The 26,121-nt window shown below is 37.2% G+C and overlaps 1 protein-coding gene across 2 annotated transcripts; it reads right to left on the reverse strand.

The window, feature by feature from the left end:
• Positions 1 to 138: 138 nt before the first annotated feature.
• SEPSECS (Sep (O-phosphoserine) tRNA:Sec (selenocysteine) tRNA synthase) lies at positions 139 to 26,020 on the reverse strand. Of its 2 annotated transcripts, none has more exons than XM_040065291.2 (11): positions 25,880 to 26,020; positions 24,400 to 24,554; positions 22,037 to 22,155; positions 21,794 to 21,952; positions 21,092 to 21,245; positions 17,551 to 17,653; positions 15,288 to 15,417; positions 15,069 to 15,160; positions 7,555 to 7,648; positions 6,890 to 6,980; positions 139 to 5,757 (listed from the first exon to the last, which is right to left on the reverse strand). In XM_040065291.2, exons 1-11 carry the CDS (start codon positions 25,991 to 25,993, stop codon positions 5,508 to 5,510), a joined length of 1,461 nt encoding a protein of 486 aa, XP_039921225.1. In that variant the 5' UTR covers positions 25,994 to 26,020; the 3' UTR covers positions 139 to 5,507. The 2 variants fall into 2 exon arrangements, with proteins under 2 accessions (XP_039921225.1, XP_039921227.1); XM_040065293.1 differs by lacking the exon at positions 25,880 to 26,020 and adding an exon at positions 25,445 to 25,568.
• Positions 26,021 to 26,121: the final 101 nt, after the last annotated feature.

Genomic DNA, 26,121 nt, shown 5'->3' on the forward strand with positions numbered 1-26,121 from the left:
TTTCTGTTTTTATAAACTTTCTAGATACTTTCCTCATCTTCCACTTAAAAATGTCTTTACTATATCCCAAGCCTCTCCATCCACTAAGCTATTTGCTGCTGCAATAGATGCTGTATAGAATCAGAAGCCAGAAGCCAATGAGAGTAATAAGCAGACCTACATTTAATCAAGAGTTTATACAGTATGTTGCAATTTTTTTAAAAAGACATTTCTCTAGAAAATAACAGACATATTACTTTCCCTCAACAGGTACATTTCTGAATTTGACATATTTTAGATCAAACTAAGCTCTTTTCCCTTCTGCAGTTCCTCAGACTCCAGAAAGTTACAGCTTTAACTCCTCAACAGTAGCTGTGTCTGCAAACTAATTCTACTTCATATGTGCTTAATATCAAAGCAAAGCAAGAATGCTTTCCCCTACTGGGCATCAAATTCTCCTGCAGCAAGAGCTCAGGGCTGCACCTGTGAACCACCAGCTGCAGTGCTGGAGCAGTGAACCCTGCCCCAGTGCCTACAGAGGTAGCTCAGAAATAGTTTAGGTAAGGGACAAGAATAGCTGCAAACATTCTTTATGTGAGTTTCCAGAGCAATATGAGCTTTATATGTCACAAGAGCCAAACACATAACCAATGTAGAAAGCTTCAAAAATGTTGGTGACCTTGCTCCTTTTCCCTGTATTTTGGCCAGGTGCTCCTCTGGTACACTTCAGTAACAGGAAATTGGCCTCAGAAAGAGTTTTTGGAGAAAACAGATCAGTAGTAATGCTACATGCTCATCTTGAATTCCCAAGTGGTGTGTTCCTACCTGGGATGCCTAGACAAAGATCAGTAACACACACCCCTCTGCTGCTGTCATCGTACGCGTACATGACCAACGCCACCCTCCAAGCAGTAGGTGTAAGATGGCAGCCTAACATCTGCAGCCCTTTGAGAACAAGTAACAGGAAAGGTAGCACCCAGCTGAAACCATTGTATTCTTTCTTTTCATGTTATGTTAAAAATCAAACAGTTATAATTCTGCTATAACTGACTCAGCCTGGATCAGAATACAGGATCTAAGGGCAAATTAAATTTCACCATCCACATTAAGAAATCAATTCAGCTTCTGAACTGGATCAGCTTTGAATTTACTTGAAATGGCTTGATGAAAGAATCCTGTCCAGCAGCAGATATAATTATCACACCCATCTTAATTGGATCATGAACTTGACTTTAGGATCCCCAAAGGAGTATTGAAAGCTTGGTCCAGTTACATTGAACTTGGTCCAGAACACTAAAGCTTATCCATCAAGATAAATATATTACCAGCTCTTTGATACAACAGATGCTTGATGAGTAATGGAGCAAATGCCTTTTTAACTATGTTTTTTTAAAAGGATTATTAAACTGCACTAAAGTGTATGCTGTTATCTTTGAGGGGGGAAAAAAGTATATTATATGAAAAACAATTATTACAGAGCACATGGAACACAATTTTTCAAGCACAAGTTTCAGAATTAAAAATATTTCAACAAAGGTCCTCTGTGGAATATCACTTTGTAACCAATTTAAGGCTTCAAATAGCTATTGTTTAAAAAAATATGTCAGCTATAAGAACTGTTTTCCCTTCAGATTCCAAAACCTGTCACATCAGGGTGATTAAAATGTTGCCTTTTTTTTTTTTTTTTTTTTTAAAAAAAAAAAAAAAAAAAAAAAGGTGGGGGAGGCAATCTAGTCTCCCCTTATAAAAGTAAAAAGAGCAACTCAGTTTTTAAAGTATCATGAACAAAAGGCTGTAGCCCATCTATCATTCACATATGGATCCATGTAATGATTCTTCAATTAGAATTATTATCTGTACAGCAGCTGAAGACTGAGAACTGCTGATACACTGCAGATGAGAATATTTGCTAGTCTCTGGGCTCCAGCCTTTCTTAAAAAATGATGATCACACAATATAGACTGCTCAGTTTATATGTGTATTAAGTTGCAATGCCAGCATTTACATTTGCAACATTACAGTTTTGCTTTCTTAGGCTCAAGAGAATTTGCTGCATCTGGTAGATTGCATTTGCTTTGTATCTTAGGCAATTGTTACGAGCAAAGCACAAATAGGCAATATTATTGCTCCAAGTCCTTTGTTTTGTTGATTATCAGATAATACAAAAAAAAAGTAAACTAAAAGTGGGCCTGTGAGATGGGTCATTCAGTGTCAGTTCACTTGCACCATACTATCCCAGTGCTATTTTTATAAGGCATAGCCATCTGGTCCCTCATTTCTTCCACCTGTATAGATGCAGACAGTCTAAGATGAAACATCAGAGAGAAAGAAAAGCACCTCACACAACAGTTGCAGGTCCTCTAAGGGGGGAAAGTCACTTTGGTGACTCAGACTGCAGCAATCTGAGCAGTCCCTGCTTACCCTTGCACCCTAACTACATGCTGTGACCTAGAAGATGATGCAGAGGTAAGCTACATAAACAGTAGCTTTGAGACAGTCTTACTAAATGGGCATCTCTTCTTGGTGTTTGTACTAAGGATTCCTGCTCTACAAATCTTGAGTATGTTCTGAAGCCCAAGTAGCCTTTCCAGATGTTTCCCTCATAATATAGAAGCTGGAGCCAGCAAATCCTACAGATTTTTGAGCTATGTGAAAGCCTTTGGTAATGATGTAGAGATTAGAAAAAGGGCTGCAACTTAATTAAGAAGCTTATCTACATCACTGTACAATCTTCGAAAGATCTTCATAGAAGGCAAACACTGCTGATGTACTTGTTATCTATTGTACACTGCGCAGTTTGATACGTGCCCATGCCCCTGCCATCTTTCACAGCACTACTTCTAGTGGGCGAGAGCTGCCATAGCCATGAAATCTCCCTGTAACTGTTACACAAAGGAAATTAAAGCTTTGCTCACTGGAGATATATGCTCCAGTGTTACTTCACTACTTTATTATAGATATTACTGAAAAGACAATAAGAAATTTATACTCTTACTTGAAAAATACTTTTTATCCTCTACTGAATCTCCTGTTTCAAATATGCTGTATAGAACCATGTCTTCTCCATTTACTTGGAAGGATGTTGCCATTTGAATTACTTAAAATTTCCTTACGTTTATGTGACATTATAGAATGGTTCTGTCTCTAAAAAATTAATATTAATTAAAATTGAAGACATTTATGAGGATAAAGCAAGAAAACAAGACAGAAAACTGGTACAAAAGCTTACCAAAGCAATATAACATGAATACTTAGTTTAAGAGTTTATACATTGTGGTGAGACGCATTTCTCAAATATTTTAGATTTTCTCACTTCAGGTGGCTTCACTAAGATCTGTGAAGAACTTGAATGACACAAATTAAATTTTATATTCATTTTCAATTAAAGCATACACCTTATTTTTTTAATAAAAAAGGTTTAAGAAATAAAAATCAAAAACTACTTAGGTCTATGAACTCTTGTCTAGAGCTTTGAAATTTTCAGCTTTGATTGCAAATGGCAAACATTTCAAAGGCAGAAAAAAAATTAATCGAGGAAGTAGTGCAATCTATGCTAGAAGTGACTGAATTACTTTATTATTATTTTCGCTATATTTAGGTGCTATCACATATCTCCCCAAACCTCCTGTCATAATAGTGCTAACATTCACATTCTGTGACTAAATCTTCTGGTCATCTAAATCAATACTTTGTACTCTTTCAGGCATTATCAAAACCAGGAAGAAAGGCATCACTAAGGCCTGGTGGTTTTCACTGGCTTCTCCAATATACAGAATACTGAGGCAGTAACCTGTAGAGATGTGGCTCCAAAGTTTGTGGAAGCTTTACTGTCTGGAAAAACTGAGGTACAGCATGCTCTCTCTCTCTCTCTCAAAAAAAAAAAAGGGGGGGGGGGGCAAGGGAGGGAGGGAGGGAGAGGAGGGGAAAGAAAAGAAACTGTTTACATCTCCTTACTGCCACAAGGGCTCAGTGGCCAAGTTACCTGACATGTCTCCTAGGATGTGTTTGTACAGCAAACAAGGATGGTGACTGCAGTCTGGGGAGCTGTACCTACCTGCATAAGCTTTAATCAATCTAATGTGTAACTCCAGCAATAACAATGTGGAAGCAGCAGTTCAGCTTCTGCTGAAGATACAATGGACCTCATTAAGTGAGAGCACCTTCACGATGATTAGCACATTATTAACTCCCACATACTAGCATCATCTCTTGCATGAATTCATTTGACTGTGCTGGACAGACAACCTCCCAAAAGCTCAACAATTTTGATTAAGTGATTTACAGAGGGCTCTGAAGGATACATGTCTCAGATCCCACCCAACAAAATAACAAAAATGTTTTCCAACATTTAGAACTCATTAATTGTAGTATCCTGAACAACACTACATTACTGACAAAGAAAATGTCTTTGAACATTATGCTTACTATGAACAGTAAATGACATAGAAGCTATGTACAATATAGTAACCATGTTTAAGAATAACTACACATTTTGTAACCTGCAGCACTGTCACTCCAGTGATATGGAACCTTTGTTTGAGGAACAGACTCTGAATCTATTGTTTGTTTAATGAATTCAAATCAGCAACTGCACAGATCCACAGAAGCAACAGTGCCAATGGCAAGAGGCACTACGAAAATCAAAGTATATAAATTTCAACAACAGTGGACTAAAAATGCCAAAATACTCCCAGGTCTCACTGGCTCTTAAAACTGATACATTAGTCCTACATGGCATTCCTCCTTTCCAGTGAATTTTTGATCTATCACCCTCTTGAATCAGAAGAACAAAAATAAAACAAAGCCAAAACCAATGACTGTACCTATTAAAGCTCCTTTGGGCTGCTGAACCGTGCAAATGTTTTCAAGAGCTGAGTACTGACAGGATATGAAGCACCCTAGGTTCCTCGATGCCATTGGAGGCTGACTAGTTCTAGGTAGTTCATGACAGATGAGAACACCTGAAAAACATTACTATTTCAACTCTGTCATTTACCCACGCAGTTTGAACACTTGTAGTTAGTAAGCACTATTCCAACATTTGCATAAATCTTTGAAAAAAAATGAAAAGTGACACACACACTGATGAAAAACAAAGTATTTTGAGAGCAGAGAAATGTGCTGTTTGGTCTATACCTAGGAGGGAATTCATTCACTGCAACAGACAATATTGTTAAACAAAAATGTGTGAATAAACATATTGTGGTTTGGTAAACAGTGGTCCAAATAGCCACATACAGATTGAAAGACAAACACTAAGTCTTTACAAACATAAAGCTATACTTTGGCAGATATTAAGTGTATTTCATACACTGCAAAAAACTGGTGTCTGGTTCTTTGTTCTTGGAGAGAGTATCACCTACTTTCTTAAAGCTGAATTCCACCCAAATTTTTATTATTGTTTTCAATAACAAGAATATAAGACCAAGAATAAATTTCTGCACTGCAGATGCACAGTTGTAATGCAATACCAACCCGACATCCTTCAGACAAAACCTTATCTTCTTTTGTTACTAAATCTGTATCTTCTAGTCCTCAAGTTGTTCTGTGGCTGCGTTAGCATCACTTATTTCATTTATACTTTTTTCTTGCTTTGCTTCTTTTCTAAAAGTCTTCAGACACTTGTCAAGTCTTTTTAGGAACACATCTACATCTTGCTTTTTAATTCCAATTGCTGAGGCAGCATTGAGGTAAGCACAAGGATAGTCATTTGCATGTGACATAAAGCCTTTAAAAGTGTAGTTATTCACAGTTTGTACAGACCCACAGGGAACAACCCTGAAACAAACAAACAAAATCATGATTCAGTTAAAGTTGCCTTGACATTTTATGTGGTACCCCAGGTTGAGCACAGTTACACAAATTCCTCCTGAAGTAGGGAGTTGCTATTCCTACCACTGATGCTCAGCATCAGCATAACTTAAAATCTGTCAAAATGCCAGGTGAAACAGTATATACTACAAAAGAATTACTTATATATTAAAATGGAAAACCTGAAACCTTCACATCAGGCAAAGAATTGGAGAGTTTTAACTTCAAAAATTGAAGCTCTTGAACAATTTCAGCCGAAGAGTGTTAAAATTACAGGACCAGCCAGGGTTATGACAGGCAAATTAAAAAGACCATCTAACCACAGTATATATAAATTTACTGTCATTCATCTGTGCAGGAAGTGGAATAATCCGAGCTAATGAAGCATACCTTCTGACGTGGAAACATTCAGCCCTGCTACAAAAAAATAACATTAAGTCTATGGCAGAAGTTAGCATAGCAGCAGTAAAATTCAGATTAAGGAATGCTGCCAAAACAAATTTTAAAAAATTTTCTTCTTCTAAAGGGCTTAAACCAAAATCACTAAAAATATTTGGCTTGCATTTCATTGTAACAGTATCTCTAAGAATAAATTCAGCTCAAACTGGCTCAGGTTATAGATTTTTAATTTTTTTTTTTTTTTAAACACAAACAACAAAAAAGCAGAACTTTTTTTCCATTTGACAAAAAGCTATTTAGGATATTAAAAGCTTATTCCCTTGACATCCAGCATAGCCATATTTGTGCTGCAATAAACAAAACAAAGATCTTCTGTTGTAGCTTACACCTAAACTGTGTAAGATCAGACCACATCTGGAAACTAAATCAAAACAAGGAATACTAGGGAATGACACTAAATTAAATAGGCACAGATTATCTATTTAGGCTACCAAAGTAGATGGAGAAAGCCTCAATGCTAACTCAGGCAGGGAGACATTACTACTCTATAACAATGATGAAAGGGTGATTACTCTCTAACTCATTATTGTTAGACTGCCTTCTGTAGTCATGACACAATTGTATAAAACACAGGATTTTGTACAATATATGCTAATACACACACACCCCCTCACATTTTTTTGATTCACAGTATCCTTACCTTGCTCCAGAAACTTGTCTTGTGAAAAGCATAGATCCAAGCTGGGTGACAGCAGCATCATTATTTTCATCCAGATGCTTCAGTGACATGGCTAAAGTAACATAAGGTCAGGTTAAAAATTGCCTTTTCTCCAAAGAACCAGCACAAGTTGCTTTCCAACAGCAAGAATCTAGCCAAATATTTGTGCTCACATAAAAAACAAAACAACCCACACCCACAAAACCACTGTCATAGACTACTTCCTTGGTAGACTGTATGCAGATTCTGCACAGGTGGGCAATATTATTTTGGTGTTCAACAGAATTTTTGGTTAGAACAAATACCTTGAGTAGGAATCCCATAATTTCCTTTACAACACTAAGATGATGAGTAATTATACCCTTATTTATTTTTAAATCTATTTTTATGAAGTGTTACTATATGCTAGCATCTTCAGCCTATCTTGAATTCATTTCTATCAAATGAACGTGGTGGCCAGGAGCAAAATAATGGGTCCAAGTTTCTACACTACTTTTGTAGCAGATTACTTTATTGGGAATCTTACTGATTTATTATTCAATTTAGTACAGTGTAGTGATGTTTAATACATTGGAATGGTATGTGAAAGTGCATTATGAATCCACAGTATATTAGATTTGTTTTAAAGTTAAAACCCCAACAATTACCTAAGGAAATGGGATTATGTGGTGTGTCTAACAGTCTCTCATTGTGGTTATCAGCCAGCTTCTTCAGCTCACTTGAAAGATATGAAAACATCTCCTGAAAAAAAAAAAAAGCAATATTTTTATTATTAGCTATCAAACAGAATATAGCACCTATTTCACAAAATTGTTACATCTCCATTACATCCTACAGGTGTTCAGCTGACTCTCTTTTCATGTGTACCAAGTAAGTGGATCAGACAATTCTCTGAAATAATTCTATAAAGGAACAGCTCCATTTCCTGAACACTGTTCTTATCTCTCAAGCTGATACAAAAGTCTCTGCCTGGTCTAATATATGTACTTGCAATGTCATTCATTCTCTCTGTGGCCCTGAAATCTAGGGAGGTAAAAACATCTTGAAGAGATTCCCACTGCACAGCAGAACTTACCCTACTTTTCAGAAGCCTTCCCATGCCCTAGCCCCCTAAGCCACTAAGAATGAACTGTTACTATCACAGATAGCCACATTTTGGCAAATTGCTCCTTACTTTGTCTTCCCTCCTTTACTACATCCCAGACTAAAAGCAGTATATTTTGTTACCGTGTATCACACAATCACATTTCCCTAGTGCAGACACTTATTTTTCTGCATGAGAATAAAAATCCAGTTCTTAAAGAGGCTATAAGTACACTTTTGACTGTATTTTGTTTCACACAATATACATTCTCCTGAATACTTAGCTCTGTTGAGCAGTCTGTCCTTTTCCTAGGACCCCCCTTCTGTTCAAGCTGACTATAAGTATGGAAATATCTCAATTTCTGCTATCACTTAATTGGATTGTACCTTTGCTGTGAAAGTATCATAAGACTGAGATTCATAAATACTTTGGCTCAGATACAAGTCACACTGCACATAAAAGACTGTTTCTCTTACTTCATCTGTATCTTATATCCTCCCTCTTCCCCAGTAGTAATCTATGATAACTGCTCATGCTCTTCCTCAGTTTAATATATTCCTCTTCAGATATCAGCTCAAAACATTTATGGACAGAGTGAGAATAAACACCATTCTTCTTGTTGTAAGCTTTAGCTATTTATCCATCCTTTTTAATGCTTAGTCTCTCATAAAAACTAGGAAAACCATACAGACACTGGGCAGCCTTTTTAAAGCATGGTAAACATTAGGCTTCTCCTCTTTCAGGCCATAAAAATTGTCCTGCTTATCTGCTTTAGTGTGACTGCCTGTTTAAGCATCCTCATCAATTTCTCGACCTGACAAGTGATTTTTCATTGTTTAACTAGAATTACCTCTTCTGTTTGTAGACAGTATCCTGCTTTGACCTGTGGACTCTGACAGATATAAATTACAGCTTGTGATCAAAATTATGCTTTTGATCAGAACTTTCCCAAAGTCTCATGAAACCAAATGAGCTTTGTGGTACCTAAGTTAGAAGAATGTTACAGCTGCTTTTCTTGAACCACTGCAGGAAACCTCACCTCCCTTCATGAGTGACTAAGTGAACACAGCTCCCCACCTGTACTTCCTAATACCACAGAATGAATTCAGATGGAGAGAAAAAAGCAACTTCTTATTGTCTAAATGAATTGGGCTATTGATACAACTATTTTCAAAAACATAAAGTTTCTATAATACTTGAAAGCCCCCCAAAATTTGGGAGGTATCTATGTTTAATTATCAGAACTTGAAATCTGTGAAAAATCATTCTTATTTCTCACAAATCAAGTGATTTTATGGTTTCAGTTCAGAGTTTATTTATGGCTCACTCATAGAGACTGAAAAATATTTATGTTTCAAATATTAATACACTTCTGCCTTTCCTCTGGTTCCTCACTGTATATAAGCCTGTTATTATTTTGCTACTTCCCATAATAAGCATCACTAATGTACTAGCCATTTTATTAGTATTTATTTTGGAATACAAATAATAAATTAATTTGTGCTCCCTCTGCTGGCTATTTGCTTCTAAAATTGAACCAAAATATTGTGGAAATATACATAAATTGTGCCTACTCTGGAGATATTATTGGTGAAATTAGTACTGAGAAAAGATAGAGTGGAACAAGACCAACTTCCTAATAATTTTTGTGTGTTGTATCTAAGAAATTCTCTGATAAATTTCTTACAATAATACTGAAGGACTGCTGAAAGGAATACTGGGAATATTACTGAAAGTTGGTATGAAAAGTTACCCCACTGCATAAATATATTCCATTTTAATTAAATTAGGTTACTATATGACCCTTTACATACATAGAAATTAAACAAAGGAGGATGGAAAGATGGCAAAAAACCTCCATGTATGTATTTTCATCAGTTTGACTACAGCTACGTGAACACAAAATTCAAAGCTTCCTGTTTTTATGAATAACACTATTTTGCATCTTTCTATTGGGAGCCCTGTAGACATTTTATAGTTTCAGAAGTTTGCTGCAAAATAGATTCACTGCCTTTCCAAACACTGGATTAAAGCAATATTTTTGTGAGGTCAAATCTATACACAACCTCCATTATAAAATATTTCTCTTATATGGAAAATTTATTAGCACCCTAAGCAATTATATATAATTGAGCTCTTACATAATAGATTTTCTGCAGCAGGCACTCAAGTTTTCACCAATGAAGCCAACTATTATGCTAAAGTTACACTGCATAACTCAAGCACTAAATGCCAATTAAGTTTCATTATTTAATTCACTCTTTTACCTTAGAAACTTATCACAAAATCTCATTAGTCTAGACAAATGAATGCTAAACTATGAGGAAATGTCTTTCACTTCTGGTTCTTTGAGTATCTAAGCCAACAGAACACCTTAAAAAACAAAGAACAAGTCACCAACAATGTCTTTATCAAATAGGCCAAATAACTCAATTGTCTGGATGAAACAATCTCCTTTGACATATATATACAAAAATATTTTCAAGAAGCGTTGGAACAATCATTAGAAATATTTTAATCATACTATATTTACACTATTTTTCAAAACTATTTTTAATAGAACCTACACAAGTAGAGGTGACTCTTCATTTATTGCTCCATTGTGATAGGCACTGTTCTTGCAAACTTAAAGAGAGAAACAAGGAAGGAAGAAGCCAGTATCTCCAGAGAAAAAGAAGATGGGCATACTGAATAAGCCATCAGTCCCATACCAGCTGGTAAAGAGGCAACTGACAAAGGCCAGGAAAGTTTTTGTGCGGGGTTGAAACTATCCCAGCTGGCTCTAACCACCCAGCTTACTTACGCTCTGAGTTCCTAACACTGCCCTCCTCCCTATGTCACTCTCATCTGAAAAGATGAGCTATCCTCAGGGAACAGCCACAGAGCTGCTTATGGTGCAGAAGAGGACACTGCACAAGAGTCATTTTACAGCCTCTTCATCCTAGACAGTCTGCCAACCCTCCTGTGCTTGCCTGCGAGTGATCTCGTCCCATCTTACTTTGCAGCAGCAGTTGTTTTATAATGCAACCATCACAGCCTCTCCTGCTTCGTGCCTCAGAAGGACCAGCTGCTTCTGAGCTGTGATCTGACCGGACCACTTGGTGCACCATGCCACCCAGCAGAGGAGCTGCAGTTTTGAGCATGGAGACCTGCCAGCAAATGAGAGCCCAGAAGGAGGCTCAGTTCCTTGAAATGCAGCCAAACACATGACAAACTGTTGGAGCAGCCCTCTTATTAGAGGGTAGAAATGAGCTGAGGCACAGACTTCTCATTTATCACAGCATGAAAAGGATCCTGGTTTATTCCTCTTTACCAGCTCAGCCATCCTGACCCCAACTATTCACTGATTCTGGCTGCAGCAAGCTCCTACTGTAGGTTTCCCTTGCAGCCTCTGACTGCAGGCTTTTACTGAGCTAGACTGTGACTGCAGGGTCCAGCAACAGGCTCTAACTGCAGACCCAGACTGACCTCACAGCAGTGACTCTCTCTCCCCAGGGCCATTCTTCTCCATGATCCCCCTTGTTCCCTGTTCCTCCTCTCACTAGCTAACCCATTCCCTTTTATCACACTTCTCTTTATTGGATATAGCTGTGACTCATCGGGGCAAGGCTGTATTGGGTAATTAACACAGCTGTTAATTATCAAGGGCAATGTCATCTGTATTCCCTTCTCATACATCAAACTATACCTGCATGTGTGTGACACCGGCATATACCACACACTCTCTTAGGCAAATTCTCTTGCATTGCAAGAATTTAGTTATGGGTTTATACTAAAAAGTTTTAAAAATATGAAATTAATTACAGAACCTTTACATCATCTAACATATATGTAATCTAGCAGAAAGTGCCCAGTAAGCCTTGCCAATCTGATTTAGTAACACTAACATTCACATTTTTTTAAGGGTCTTTCTTAACAACAGCAATGAACACATTTTTTCTTCAGCACTTGTGAGATCTTGAGTTCAGGCTCTGTGACCCACACTTCTCCAACACAGCCTTTGAAGTATGGAGGCCCCTCTGAAATTTCCATTCATGCTTGGCACTTGTTTAGTTACGCAAATAATTCGCCTCCAGCTACTCTAAAGTTTCACTATGGTTACATGTACCTGGCATGAGGAAAATCCTCCAATATTCTCACATTTAACAGGCTACAGGGTAACAAGCTGATTAGGAAAAAAAAGAGTAACAAATGTATATCTTGCTTTGAGAATAGCTATTTTTTTTTTTTTACATTTTTAATATTCCTCATTAAATGGCTTTCCTCTTCTTCCATCCTAAGTAGAACAGCAATACAAACTCACAGTGAACCGTACAAGGAATTTATTCCAATCAGAAGAACTATGTCAGTGATAACTCATGAAACATAAACCCAGTATTATAATGAATTCTAAAACCCAAACAATTTCCTCCCACTCAGTATGATTTTAATATTTTAGATACATACTCCATAAGGACATAAAAGTAACTCCAGTTTTACTCTCAGAAAGTATGCAGACAGATGGATACCAATATAAAAAGCTCTATCACATCCCACAGTAACACAGAAAAGCATTAAAGAAAATGAGAATTATCTTAATTGTTAAGTCTAATGAGGAAATCCATAACTGCTGTAAACAAAATAAAACTATCACCTCTTCAATAATACTGGTATAATAATTAGTTAAATGGATTAAAAGGACCATATTGGATAGTAGCAGGTATTAAACCTGGCCTGTAGAGTTCTGAATGTAAACCCTGAATGTAGGGTTCTTGCTCTCCATGAAATCTGGGATGACAACTAAGCCTGCTGTTTATGCTGTAACATAGTGCAACAACTATATTTCATGTGGCCTGGTTTAGACACACACAGACATATATGAAAATGGCAAATTTTATGACCCAGAAATGTAAAATACAGGACATAACACGACCTTTATGTAAAGTTCTTTAAAAGCAAAGATATTAACAAATTTGACTACGGACCTGCATTGCAAAAGGACCTAGAATCACCTACTGAGGTCAGAAAACCACTGTTCTAACCATCACATAAACATATAAAAAGGAATTCTGAAAAGTCAGTACTCCTTCATATCACTACAAATAACCTCATACTCTTGAACAACTGCACCCTCCACAACTCCCAGCTCATCAAAAAAAATCCCACTCCACGTACATGCTCCTCTCCCTCTTATAATCTCTTCCCTTCCTGTATTAAACAGCTAATCTGTGTAAAAGAAAAACTGGGCAGATTATTTCGTTCCTTGCTTGTGTGAGACTAATCTCTTCTCAGTAATACTCTGGTCTTTCTGGCCTAAGCTCAAATAACCTGAAGTAACACCCATGCCAATGAGGATCAGGTAAAAAGAGAAAGAAAAAAAAAACCCACCTGAAGTTTTTTATAGCTGATTTTTTTGTGTGAGTAGGTGCAGCTGCACCAATATAGAAAGGAGTACTCAATGTCAAGCTATAAATAGTTCCTGCTGGAAGCTTAATAGCTCTGCTTCTGCTTCCTCAGAGCACAGGCAATAAACTATCAGTATTGCATTTTTACAATTCAGGAACAAACAGATTTAAGCAAAAATGTTTCTATTTCCATAGCAAATCCAATAAAAGAAACATATTTATGCCATATATAAGGCTCTGTTTATAGAGTATATTCACATTTGAAATAAAAAGACCAGAAGTTGTAAAAATATAATACTGTATTCACTTTAGAATTCTACTTCCAAGAAAATTAGATGACTCAAAGTATACAACTATTCATTAAGATATTTATGAAAGAATTACTATTTATGAGTCGGACAGTATTGCTCATGCCCTTTATACATCTGCTACTGGTAGAAATGTAACAACAAAATCAGCTTTGTAGAAAACAATAAATTCACTTGAGACTTTTTTGAACATAAGAGTAAAGGGGAAAAATACAATTTGCTTTTAATAAAGACACAAAACATAAATGGCAATACATACAACAGTCCAGAATAAAATGTTGCAGTAGAGGCAAAAGTGGTAACTGCTTTCAGTGTTTCACAAGCTGTTTTGACTTTAGTTGCACAGATCACTTCTTAGTCATTGTAAGGCCGCCAAGTTGGTTTGGTTTTCTATAGTCTAGCTATTCCTGTGGGATCTCAGTACCAGTACAGAATTTATGGATGCCTCTGTAAGCAACTAGAAATAAGTCATGGCATCCAGAACTACTGCTCTGCCACATTATCAGAGACAGCAGCAGGCTGGCAGCAGGAAACAATCGGAACATAGTTTTCAAATAAAATAATGAAATAGATAATGCATAGCTTAAAATTATTAATATAATAGTACTTAATTCACAGCATTTCCTTATATAAAGCCTCTATAAAAACAAATTCTGTATTACTATAAAAAGAGAGAAAAATCAGGCATGTATTAGTTCCAGAATTAAGGCTAACTCAAGATATACAAATTCCAACCTGACGTCCACTGGATTTTTGTGCAGTGCAATTATACCCAAATTAAAACCCATAGTCTGTGAAAAGCAGAGAAGAAAATTTGCTCTGTGTCTAGACGAATAACTAAAATGACAATACTTTTCTCTTTTTGTGGCAATGCACAGTATTTATAACCCAACCAGGAGTTATGATTCTCCAAAGAATATGGCACTGGAACATTTAATTAAGCACTATCATAGCACAGAAACACAATAGGGACAAAAGCGAAAGAGCACAGACCCTGAGTTACTCTTGAGTGTCCAATCTCCTGTCCTGGAAGCAGTGTGACCATGATAAAACAGTGTAGTACTTCTTCATTTAAGCTTTTGTGGACAAAATTCTAGTGTATTAGTCACATTTAGGAACAACAAATATGAATACTGTACAAGATAGTACAGATCCTCCATTTAGCCTCCCATTTTGAACAAACAACAGCATGGAAACCATGCTTACTCATGAGCACCATTTAAACAAGAAGTATTTCTATCATACTGACTTTCCACATCCATCTGAGCACAGAGTAAGTTCAATGGCTTTCTAGATGGAAACTGGATTTACTACACAAAGCAGTTTTGCAACAACACTTTGTTAACAGCTGACTTCAAGAAAATACTGCTTGCCAAAGGGTTTACCTTTCTCTCCTTCAGTAATTTCTTGTAGCCACTGGCTCCCAGAGACAGAAGCGTAATGAGGACATCTAAAGAAGGAGATGCAGATGCTCTTCCTGAAAAAAAAAAAAAAAACCCAACATACAGAATAAAGTGGCAAAAAAAAATTATGTGAAAGCAAGCTGATAATCGAGTTTTCCACAGTTATTCTGCATGGCTGAAATCAGCCCATGAACTAGTTACCTGGATACATTTTGCTGATCTCCTGAATGAAAGACTCGTTGAAGCCAGCAATGATAGCACCACCTACTGGAACCATAAAATTTTTGTCCAGGCTCTGAACAAAAGCATCTATTCTGCCAACTCGAGCACCCTTTATAAAAAAGGATGAAAAATAAAATCCACAGCATACATTAGAAAAAAGGGAAATGTGATACCATCATAATTATGTAAAAGTGTAGCTAAAAACCATATAATTCCTGAAACTCTCAGATATTGCATTTGTGATCAAAACACAAGAATCACGGTACTACCTCTTTTAGCACTGCTTACGATTAGTACCATTGTCTGCCTAACATAGTACCTTACAAATTCCCATTTTCCTGTGACTTAAGATACCAATTTTAGTTCCTGCAAGTCTAAGTGTAGCTCCTTTTCAGCAACAACCAAAAAGAAACTCCTCAAAATTTAATGGGAATTTTACAGTTAAAACTGTTCAATCCTGAACACTTTTTACAGCTCTCACAATAAAAGGGTACAAGTTAATGCTTCATTAGCAAAGCTTTTTTCAATACATACATAAATCTGCATTAAACAAACAGGCTTATTACAGCACTCCTTCTCCTAAGACTGCTTCCAAAATCAAGATTCAAGTAACTTTTTACAGCAGACATCCCCCACATCTTAATACCTAACCTCATATTTTCATAGGAAAAAACTAGATTTTGCTGTACACCTTCAATTTGAGTAGCATGTAACTGTGAACTGTAAAATTAAAAAGTATGCAGCATAAGAGAACTTGACAAGTGGGTTGAACCCCATATATACCAAAACACATGCAAATACACATTTTTAAGACTACATACTAAATTTAAGAAGTAGAAAAAGAATTAATACCTATGGCAAACAGATGGAAAAAAAAAAAAAGGAGCCAACTAAACCTCATTTAATTGTTCTATGTTTGGATAGCTTAATGCAGAGGAGATAGGAAGAACACTCTGAGTTTGTTAACTTTTTGTTGTGAACATGAATGCCAGCAAATACCATTTGATTTAATTGACAGAAGACCACTGGGGGAAAAGCACAACATGAAATGGTCTCAAAAGCTTTTTCCTGTGGTAGTCTTGCAAGTTGTATTCACACTGTGGCCAGCAAGTACATATTCCTAAGTATTCATTAATAACTACTTTCTCATAAACAGAAAAATTTCTAGCACAAATAAATTTTGTAAAAAAATATAAAACAAATCAGAGCTCAAATGTATACATTTACATAAGCAAAGAAAAAACAACTTATTGAGTCTAGAAAAAACACAGAAACAAACACAGTAAAAATTTTATTTGTAGCGTTATAGACTGAAATGCTTATCATTAGAACATTTCATGCAGCAAAACCCAGCACTTCCACAGCCTCATTCATGTTAGTTTCTCACTAAACTTGGGCAGGTTAAACACAGTAAACACGTACTAAGTACATTACAAATAAAGTATGTACCATATTCTATTTCATAAATTCTTAGTCTTTCAAGATTTAGAAATGCCCACATGATGTTCTTTCAGAATTGTACATCAAGCTGGTCTGTGTCCCGTTAGTAATGTCTTAGCAATCAGACAAAAAAGATGACCAGCATCTTTTCAATTACTAATAGCTCAGGTTCCTCCAGATTCTATGAAAATATAACCTCCTATTATTTTGAATAGGTAACAGAAAAAAGAATATTGAAGAACAATGTACACACAATACAATGAGAAAAAATGTAAGAATTCTGTTTCATGACTGATCTTAGATATTAAGCAACATCCTCTTCAAACTAAACAGCAACAGAATTGAACTTTTTTGAACATAACATTGAACTTAAACCAGTTTCCTCAGCCATTGTCTGTGCCAGCAATATTTGTGCTGCTGTATTACCCTGTACCTTCAATTAACTCATTCTGTTGAAGGCCTAATTTCTATTCAGCTATGATCCATTACATCACTTTTAGTCAACAACTTTAGGAAATATTTTAAGAAAGCTTATTAAGGATATTTTTCCATTACAAAGACACATGAACATAAACAAACCCAAAATAAATTTAGGGTTACATAAAAGCACGATAGAAATAACTATTATGCTTAAATTCTATTTCTGTCTATTGTGCTTTCCCAGAAAATTGTTCAAATATCAGACATGCATGGGATTACTTTCAAAGCTATGAAGCATATGATAAAATTTGCTAGGTTTGTCTACAATCACAGATTTACTTACACTTGCTAAAAAGTATTGTTGGAAATACACAGCTCCTACCTGCTGGATAAGATGCATACATTTTGAAGACTGAACTCCGTATGCATTGTTGACAATATGTGGAATGTCATAATTAGCGCAAATCACAGCGAGCTCCTCCAGCCTGTGAGCATAAAATTGCAATTTAGAGAAGCATTGATTACTGTAGCTCATCTTATAAGTCAGACCATTAAAAGACTGAAAGGTCTACAAGGAAGTCAAAATGAGAAAAGTAACTTTTTTGATTAGTATGTCAAGGCAGTATTTATCATCTTAAGCTATAAAAGTTGAGATGAAAATTCTATTGGCTTTTACATATATTACAAATAGTTTATCTACGCTGAGGTTTTTCTTGCTTCACTTTAAGTTTTGTGTGGACACCAGTTAATATATCCCAAACCATTCAGCTTTAGAAACAAGCTTTTTTTTTTTTGCTTTACTGTTAACTAACATAGCTTTAGCTAGTCACTTTTTTTCTTTTCTCTAATATTCAATGTGAAGGCAGTCTATAATAGTTTCAAGAGTGTATTGGGAATCAAAAACATGCTATAACAGGAAGTTTTACATGTTTCTGTTTATTTCCATCCTTTGGCTGGAATCTCACTTGCATCTTTCAGATAAACTGATTAAGAGAAAAGAAATTCTTTAAAGGAACGGAGAGTCCTAAAATGTCTGAATATGGACATCAACAAACTGAAAATTTGTTCAGCTGTTTACTCGTCACTTCCCTTTAGAATCCCCCAAAATTACAGTGAGCTCAACCTGGATCAGCTCAATCAGTCAAATTAAGATTTATGTGAGCACACTGATCATTTCAAGTAAGATCCTTCAGCATTTTAAGCATACATATATGCAGTACCCTTTTCCGAAGCACTCAAATCATGTTAGATTGAAAAAAAAAAAAAAAACCTCACAATTTCCCCCAAACTTTTGAATCTATTTTAGAAATAGGATCTATTTGAAAAAAATAGGCACTATAAAATAATTTTAAGTGATGATAAAGGCAATATTATCTTCTTTAAAAATCAGGAAACTCTACTTCCAATGCATTTTTACTCTATCTCCTTCTGTACAGCCTCTCACTGTAATTTACTGACATACATATAAAATGTGACAGACTATGAAAACATTTTCCAACAGGTGACATTCCTTTGCATTCTATTTCTATTACATTGTCTAGTGCTGTTCTGCAATGCAAAATTCTGCTGCAAGTGTTATATTAAATTTTCGAAACATAAATCCTTAGGAAATCATCGTCACCATATTATCCTTAAAAAAATAAAAAGTACTTTATGATTAGGAAACACTAGTAATATAAAGTACATATTGATCTTCTACAGTCAAGATATTTGTCAAGAACTGCATTTCCAATAATTTTTCACATTTATCAACACAGAATCACAGAATATTCTGAGCTGGAAGGGACCCACAAGGATCATCGAGGCCAACTCCTGGCCCTGCACAGCACAATCCCCAAGAGTCACACCATGTGCCTGAGAGCTTTGTCCAAATGCTTCTTGAGCTCTGTCAAGCTTGGTGCTGTGACCACTTCCCTGGGGAGCCTGTTCCAGTGCCCAGCCATCCTCTGAGTGAGGACCCTTTTCCTGATATCCAACGTAAACCTCCCCTAGCTCAGCTTCAGCCCATTTCCTTGGGTCCTGTCATTGGGACCATGCAGAAGAGATCAGTGCCTGCCCCTCCTCTTCCCCTCATGAGGAATAATATGTAACTGGCAAGGAGGTTTCCCCTCAGTCTCCTCTTCAGAGTGAACAGACCAAGGGACCTCAGCTGCCTCTCATGTGGCTTCCCCTCATTAACAGAATACTTGAGGAAATATAACAACATACAGGGCAAAGCTTTTGCCTTCCGATCTGCTGGTTCTTAATCAGACACATTCCTCACCTTCTAGAGAGACTCAAAGGAACAGTTTCCCTCTTACAGGCTTCTTTTCAAGTGCAAGCAGAGAATTTCACCAAACTAGAAGCACACAGGGTGTGCAGCTATGTATGTTCACCTTTCTCACCTTCTGAAAATTAAAGGAGCAACAACCTATTGCTACAAGTACTGAAAACAGAAAGCCTTTTTTTCCTAAAAATATTCTATTGAACAATTTGATCCATTTGCAATACAGAATGAGAATGCTACAGTTTGAAGAGAATGTGTTAGCATGCAAGGGAAGCAAACGATGCACAGCACCTGTATGCACCTGCTTCCAAGGCCTAGAACGCAGCCTTGAAAGTGCTACTAATCATATAATAAAAATAAAGCATTAATTTAAATTGGCTACTGAAGTTCTTAATAGTCACAAATAGAGAAATATTTCCCAGTTTATTCTTCCTTTCTTTCTCTCCTGTTAAAGCTCATGAAAAGAAAGCTTCGTTCTTTTTTTCTACTACTGAAAGTAAAAAGATATATAATTCTGCTAAGTACATAAACCAACTGAAAAGGATAGTTTCCCTTTGGTTCTCTTAAATACAACAGTTTTAGAAACACCTTACAGCACTAGCAGGTAGAATACCGAGAAAGAGCGTTTATACACTACAGAATTACTCCCACAGAGTTAAACAGTACTTCCAAGGAAAGCCATACGTACAGCAACCATAAAACTACTCAAAATTTTAAAATACGACTGCCACAGCTAAATAAAGCCTTACAAACGCAGATATTTAAAAACAGACATTAAATTTGCACCCTCCAGAAATGCTGTCAGGGTTTTCCTTCCCATAGGAAGATGAAGGTTATGGCCTTCAATAGTTGCCAGTTTCTTTTAAACAGAAAGTATATTCAAATTTTCCTATATCTGTGGTATATCATAACATAGTGCCACTACCTAATAATTCATCTCTTAGTTGTAGAGGACAAAACAATCGCAGCACGTCAAAAAGAGGAAGCAGATAAGGAGAAGATTCATTTACCCAAGCTATAAAACAGACTATTCAGTTTTGAGAGCTGTGATTTAAGTTAGCCAATAAATCTGCAAGTCAACTTCAGGCAATGCTCATAGTACTCTGACAGAATTATATGGTTTTAACTCCCATCTTTCCCTCTAGCAACTAGGTAAACCTATGATAAATACTGTGTGTTTTTTTAAGGTAGGAGAGGAGAGTGAAATATATTTTTACTTGCCACATTTCAGAGTCAATAACATTTCTTTCCTATGCTTGTGGAGAAGAGTAGAAAAGGCAACAGTAGTATTAAAAGATGGCATTAGCCATGGAGCTACATTTCCTGGATTATGTTTCCATGAGAGTCTACTTTTACTACTTCCATGGAATTTTAAGAAAACCACTAGCAAAATGACATTAATTTCAGCACAAGAGAGCAACATTAACCTCACTTATATGACAGAAGGAAAACCTTCTGTGTAATTCTCACTTTTTAAATATACTCTTCTGGAAGAGGATTAAAGAACCTTTACTAATTGTTGGCAGAAGCAATTTTAGGAAGATGGATGATTAAAACACAGAGGTGTTGTTTGGTTGGGTTTTGTTGTTGTTGGGGGGTGGGGAGGATGTTTATTGGTTTTAACAGTAACAACACAATCCTTACAAAGACTGCTTACCTATCGGGTACTCTTGGAGCAAAGCAAGATGTTGTAGAATGCACACAAAGAATATTTTCAGCACCAAGAGCCTTGATTTTTGCCTCCACTGCTTCAAGATCTGTCCGTAGCTCATCACCTTCTAATACGTTTTCTATCACCACAGGCTCAAAACCTGACCAAAAAAAGCAAGAACTCTATAAAATTCAACTAGTCTCTACTAATTGTGGGGGTTTAGTTCCAGTATACATTTAAAAAACACTTCATGGTACTATTGTTTTATAGATTCTAACAGAAAAGACTGTGCAAATCAGAGAGATTGTCACCTTCTGATCACAATTCCCAGGACACAAGTTTTTGCATAAATTTGAGAGAGATTTGAACCATGAGTTTTGGTTTTACATAATTCTAAGGACAGAATATTAGGCATCTTACTCTGAGGTTGAACTGCAACTTCCTTAGTATTGTGCTCTCACTTGACTCCTTTATACACCTCTGTAGCACTGCACACAGCTGCATTTTGCAAGGCATTAGGAAGACAGCATGCATGTTTTAATTACACGTTAGAAATCAGGAGTTCACAAATAAGGCAGAACTACCATGCATTAGGCCTTTTTTTTTAAAAATCTTACTACAAGCATATGAATTGATCACTCTGATAGATGGAAGTTTCTTATCCGTTTGAAGAACACACACTGGGTCATCAATCAGTTACCTTCTTACCTGCAGTTATCATTGATTTAAAGCAAGATTTCTGGTCTATACGTGGCCAGATAATGTACTTTGCCTTTGGTCTCTTGTGCCTCAATGTTAAAAAACACAGAGTTAGACTCATGCCTGTTGCCATAGGAACCACAAAGCAACTGGTCACTGTCCGGACACCTGCACATAAAAAGTCAGAAATTAACATGAAGAATCCCAGATGTAACTTCACAAACAATTGAGAGTTTTCAAATTTACACCTACCAGCTAGTTTTATAACATCCAGAACTACTGAATTAGTAAGTTTGTTCAAAAGGCTTGAACCTGCAGCTTTAGGCTGTACTGCAGAAATATCACCTGACCTTCCAATTCCATGGATCAACCTAAACAAAAGAAGTTGAAAACACACATCAAGTTTTTTCACATTGCAAAGGCATAAGTCTTGCTGACTGAAGAGAATTTAATTTGAAAAGCAATTGTGGAAAACTCTGTACCCAATGCAACATCAATATCTGCCACAATCAATTCCATTTTAACAGAGCACACATATTTGTATGAAATTTTGTTTTGCTTTTTTTTAACAGTAGATTAACAATGTTCCTGCATGCAAGCAAAAACTTTGAGAAGACCCATAGCAGCAACACCTTTAGCATCTGGCAGGTTTTCTTTTAAGTGCACCTCAGCACCTCTTGATGTTTGATGTTTGTCAAAATAGCATTATAAATGCTGACACATTCAGACACAGAACCAATGAAAACAAAAATGAGTTATCTGTAGTGTAGTGTAGCATAGACATGGTGGTATTATAGATACACCCTTGAGAAATGCTCCATCTTCATAAGGCAAGGAAATAATATATACAAAGCGATACATATCTATATACACGGATATATGTATTGCTTTGCCCATCTTATACATCTTCACTTCATCTATCATTTTGCTATTCAATGTTATCTATCATGGAATACCATGTATCTCTGCATTCTGTTTATAAATTATGGTTATGAACTGCATTTATAAATATTGAACATTATTTAGTTCAGAAGTGGAGGATCCTGAAGTAATTTATAAAATACAAGCTTACAGAACTAACCTTACCTACGGCTGACATGCAGCAGCTGCTCAAGTAAGCCAGTAACAGTACACACCTACTTATGGCTTTAATTCCCTTTTTGTCTTGCCAACAGAATAAAATGCAGTCCAAGGAGTATGTGACATTCGGAACTTCTTGGAGCATAGTTTTACAGCTTAAATTTATTTTCCTGTTTCGAGTTCTAAGTTGAAATCAATAAACACTTGATAATTAATTGAAACTTACATACAATTCCCACTCCATCTAAAATATTTTCTTCCCTCATTCCTATGTCCTTAATAGCTGTCTCATATCAGTGCTTTTTATTTTGTGCACATATGTACTCTTCCTAAGAAGTAATGCTCCCTAAGACTGACCCTTTATTAGACTAAAAGGAGAGACAGCTTGAAAACCATCTCCTGCTACCTCCAACACTCCCAAGGTCACCTGTAAAACTTATAACACAAATAAGAGGAGGGGAGGAGACCTTGCTATTGCTGACACTAACAGGAGAAGTGAGATGCCAGGTGACAGAGCTGCATTGGAACAACAGCAGTGAATGCCAGTTCAGGCTCCCTCTGGTCAGAAGCCAGGCGTACTTTCTCCTGAAAGCACTGTCCAGAAGCAGAACTTCCCCAGATATCCTCCCCTCCCTTACCATGGATATCCCAATCTAGAGAGTTGTACGCAAAACTAAAAAAGCCGAACTGAAGTATTACTGGATTTTGCCATAAATATTTCATGGTACTGCAGGGTGCATGAAAGCCACCAAGCCTAAGTAACTCAACCCCCATATGGTAAAGCTTACTAAATTTCTGGCCTCTAATATGTTTGTGTGTTTATCTTTCAAGGGGAAACACCCTGGAACTTTCATTTTGTATCCTGTTGGATAAAACATCACAGCAAGGTACTCAGCATGGAACTCAACACACACATATGAAAAAGTACATTTATATGGAAATTGATGCAGAGCCTCTAAAATGATAACATCCAATATACCCAGTAAGTGTCAGAAGGGTGACAAGCTAATAAAAGCTCTTTTTGTCTTTAGAGACCTCCTTACTTCATATAAAATCTATTATAGATAGACTGGTGTTTCATCTGCCTATTAACTAATCGCATTATAAAGCTATTAACAAATATAACAAAATACAAATGGCTGTTCATGTCAATGTTCAATATTGTGCAACTACAATGTACAGTAATTTTTAATAATATATAGATGAAAAGCTGCACCTTTTTATAAAAGGCATGCAATGCATAGATTATCTTAGTAAGATCTCTGCTTCCCTTGTAGAGGACAATTCAACAACTTCAGATTCTACAAATTCAGTATACAGGACATAATCCTGACAAAACACTTTTGATTCATTCAAGATTTTCTAATGAGTTATTAATCAAAATTTAATATATAAAGCTGTATCAATTCAATTATCACACTATATTATTCTTCTCAAATGCTATCAAGGTATTAGATAAACAAGACCACAATAAAATATGCCATTTGAAAGCATTAATAATAACCTTAATAATTCAAATAGTCAATAATTTGTACCTGTAATGCCTTCGGGCGACAAGTCCTGACACCACTCTTCCTTCCCTCTCACCCACGCCACAGTTACCCAGGAAGTTGTTACTATCCATTATAGCAAGTTCGTGAAGAAACAATTCAATGGTGCTTTCATCCCATCCATCTTCAGGACATTTACCCTTAAAAATAACAATATAAATACAAAAGTTGGAAATGAAAATTGAAAAAAACTTTATGCAACTTGTTTGATTATTGCTACCCTTCTTTCTCATGCTAAGCAGCAGTTTGTATTGTATTCTCTTTTATACTACCTAATGTTATGAACCTGTATTCAGAGAAAAGTTAAACAACGATTTTTCCGTGTATTAAATACAATTACATTAGCACATCCCGACATTAAAACGATCAGGATATTTTTAACCTTCAAATGTTCTCTATGGTACACACAAAACTACTGCAGGGCACGCATGTTAATTACTCCCTAAAAGACCACAGATTATTTGATGTATTCTCTAGACATGACGTACAACTACAAGAACTCAACAGCGAAAATTACACAAAAGGGAAGATATTCAGATATTAGAGAACAGATAACATGAGCAGAAGGGAAATACAGTTTTAATGTAATACATCTTCCTATCTATACATTTTCCTTTCCACTCATTATCTAATACAGAAGGAAAACATTTCCAAAATATGTCAAAATCTGCAACCAGAAACATGCTCATTCTTGTGCTCTACATTGAATTAACAACTGCACCCATCTTTGCAAATTGCAGACAAGATTCTCAAAGGACAGGGACCCATAAATCATGAAGATTTTTTATAGGTCCAGAGGTTTTGTCACATGTAAAGAAACAGCCCATTCAGTAAATCTAATTAGATACTCAAGTGTGGTATCAAAGTTAAGTTGGAAACCGTAGATGACGTGACTAAGAATGCTCAAGAACTGAAACATTTGCTAATTCGTTGACAGAAATTTTCATACGCTGAAGGCAATGAAATACATTGTTTTGGCACCTTACAAGTATCACTTTTTACCCCTTGTAACAATGTTCTAATATCTTACTGTTTTAAAACCTTTATTTAACTGTTCGATGGGCCTTTCTCGCCAAATGCACGACCCGGGGCAGTAATTTTCTTTTCCTCCCAAACGCGGCCCTTCACTCTGGGGCTCCGTCAGCTCCCTGCCGTCACGGGCCGGACACCGCGGTGGCGCCGCGCCAGAGGGCAGAGTCCGTGAGCCCCGGCCGGCCTGCGCGCTCACGGGGCCGCGCGGGGCCGCCGCGGCCCTGCCCGAGCCGGGGGGACGCTTCCCCGCCGGACCCGGCTGCTCGCAGGGCCGGCGGGCGGCTCGGGGTCGCTCTGCCCGCTCGGACCCCGGTGCGCGGAGGGAGACAGCTCTGGCCCGGTGCGGACGGTGGGGCGCGGAGACCGGGCTGCTCGGGGCGGCCGTGCCCCGCTCGGCCCCGGTGCCAGCGGCGGGAGGCGGCGGCCCCATTACCTGCTCCAGCAGCGCCCGCAGGCGCAGCTCGTGCGCGCGGCGGCCCTGCGCCCCCTGGCGCACGTAGGCCGCCGTCACCAGCCGCTCGCTGCAGCCCTGGTTCTCCGCGTTCATGGCCGCGGCGCTCCCGGCGCCGCCGCCGCTCCCCTCCCGCGCCGAGCGGGCCCGGGCGAGCCGGGCACTTCCCGCCGGGAAGGGGTGGGAGGGGGCGGTGCGGAGCACGCAGCGCGGCGGAGCTCCGG

Source organism: Hirundo rustica, chromosome 5 (assembly GCF_015227805.2).
Source record: "Hirundo rustica isolate bHirRus1 chromosome 5, bHirRus1.pri.v3, whole genome shotgun sequence".
Classification (NCBI taxonomy): domain Eukaryota; kingdom Metazoa; phylum Chordata; class Aves; order Passeriformes; family Hirundinidae; genus Hirundo; species Hirundo rustica.

Excerpts from the sequence above, each read along its gene's own strand:
- SEPSECS (XM_040065291.2), bottom strand. The coding sequence starts at position 25,993 with ATGAACGCGGAGAACCAGGGCTGCAGCGAGCGGCTGGTGACGGCGGCC. Across the intron at positions 21,953-22,036 it reads GGATGTTATAAAACTAGCTG|GTGTCCGGACAGTGACCAGT; the intron begins GTAGGTGTAAAT and ends TTTTATGTGCAG. Across the intron at positions 15,418-17,550 it reads GTATGCATCTTATCCAGCAG|GGTGCTCGAGTTGGCAGAAT; the intron begins GTAGGAGCTGTG and ends TTTTTTATAAAG.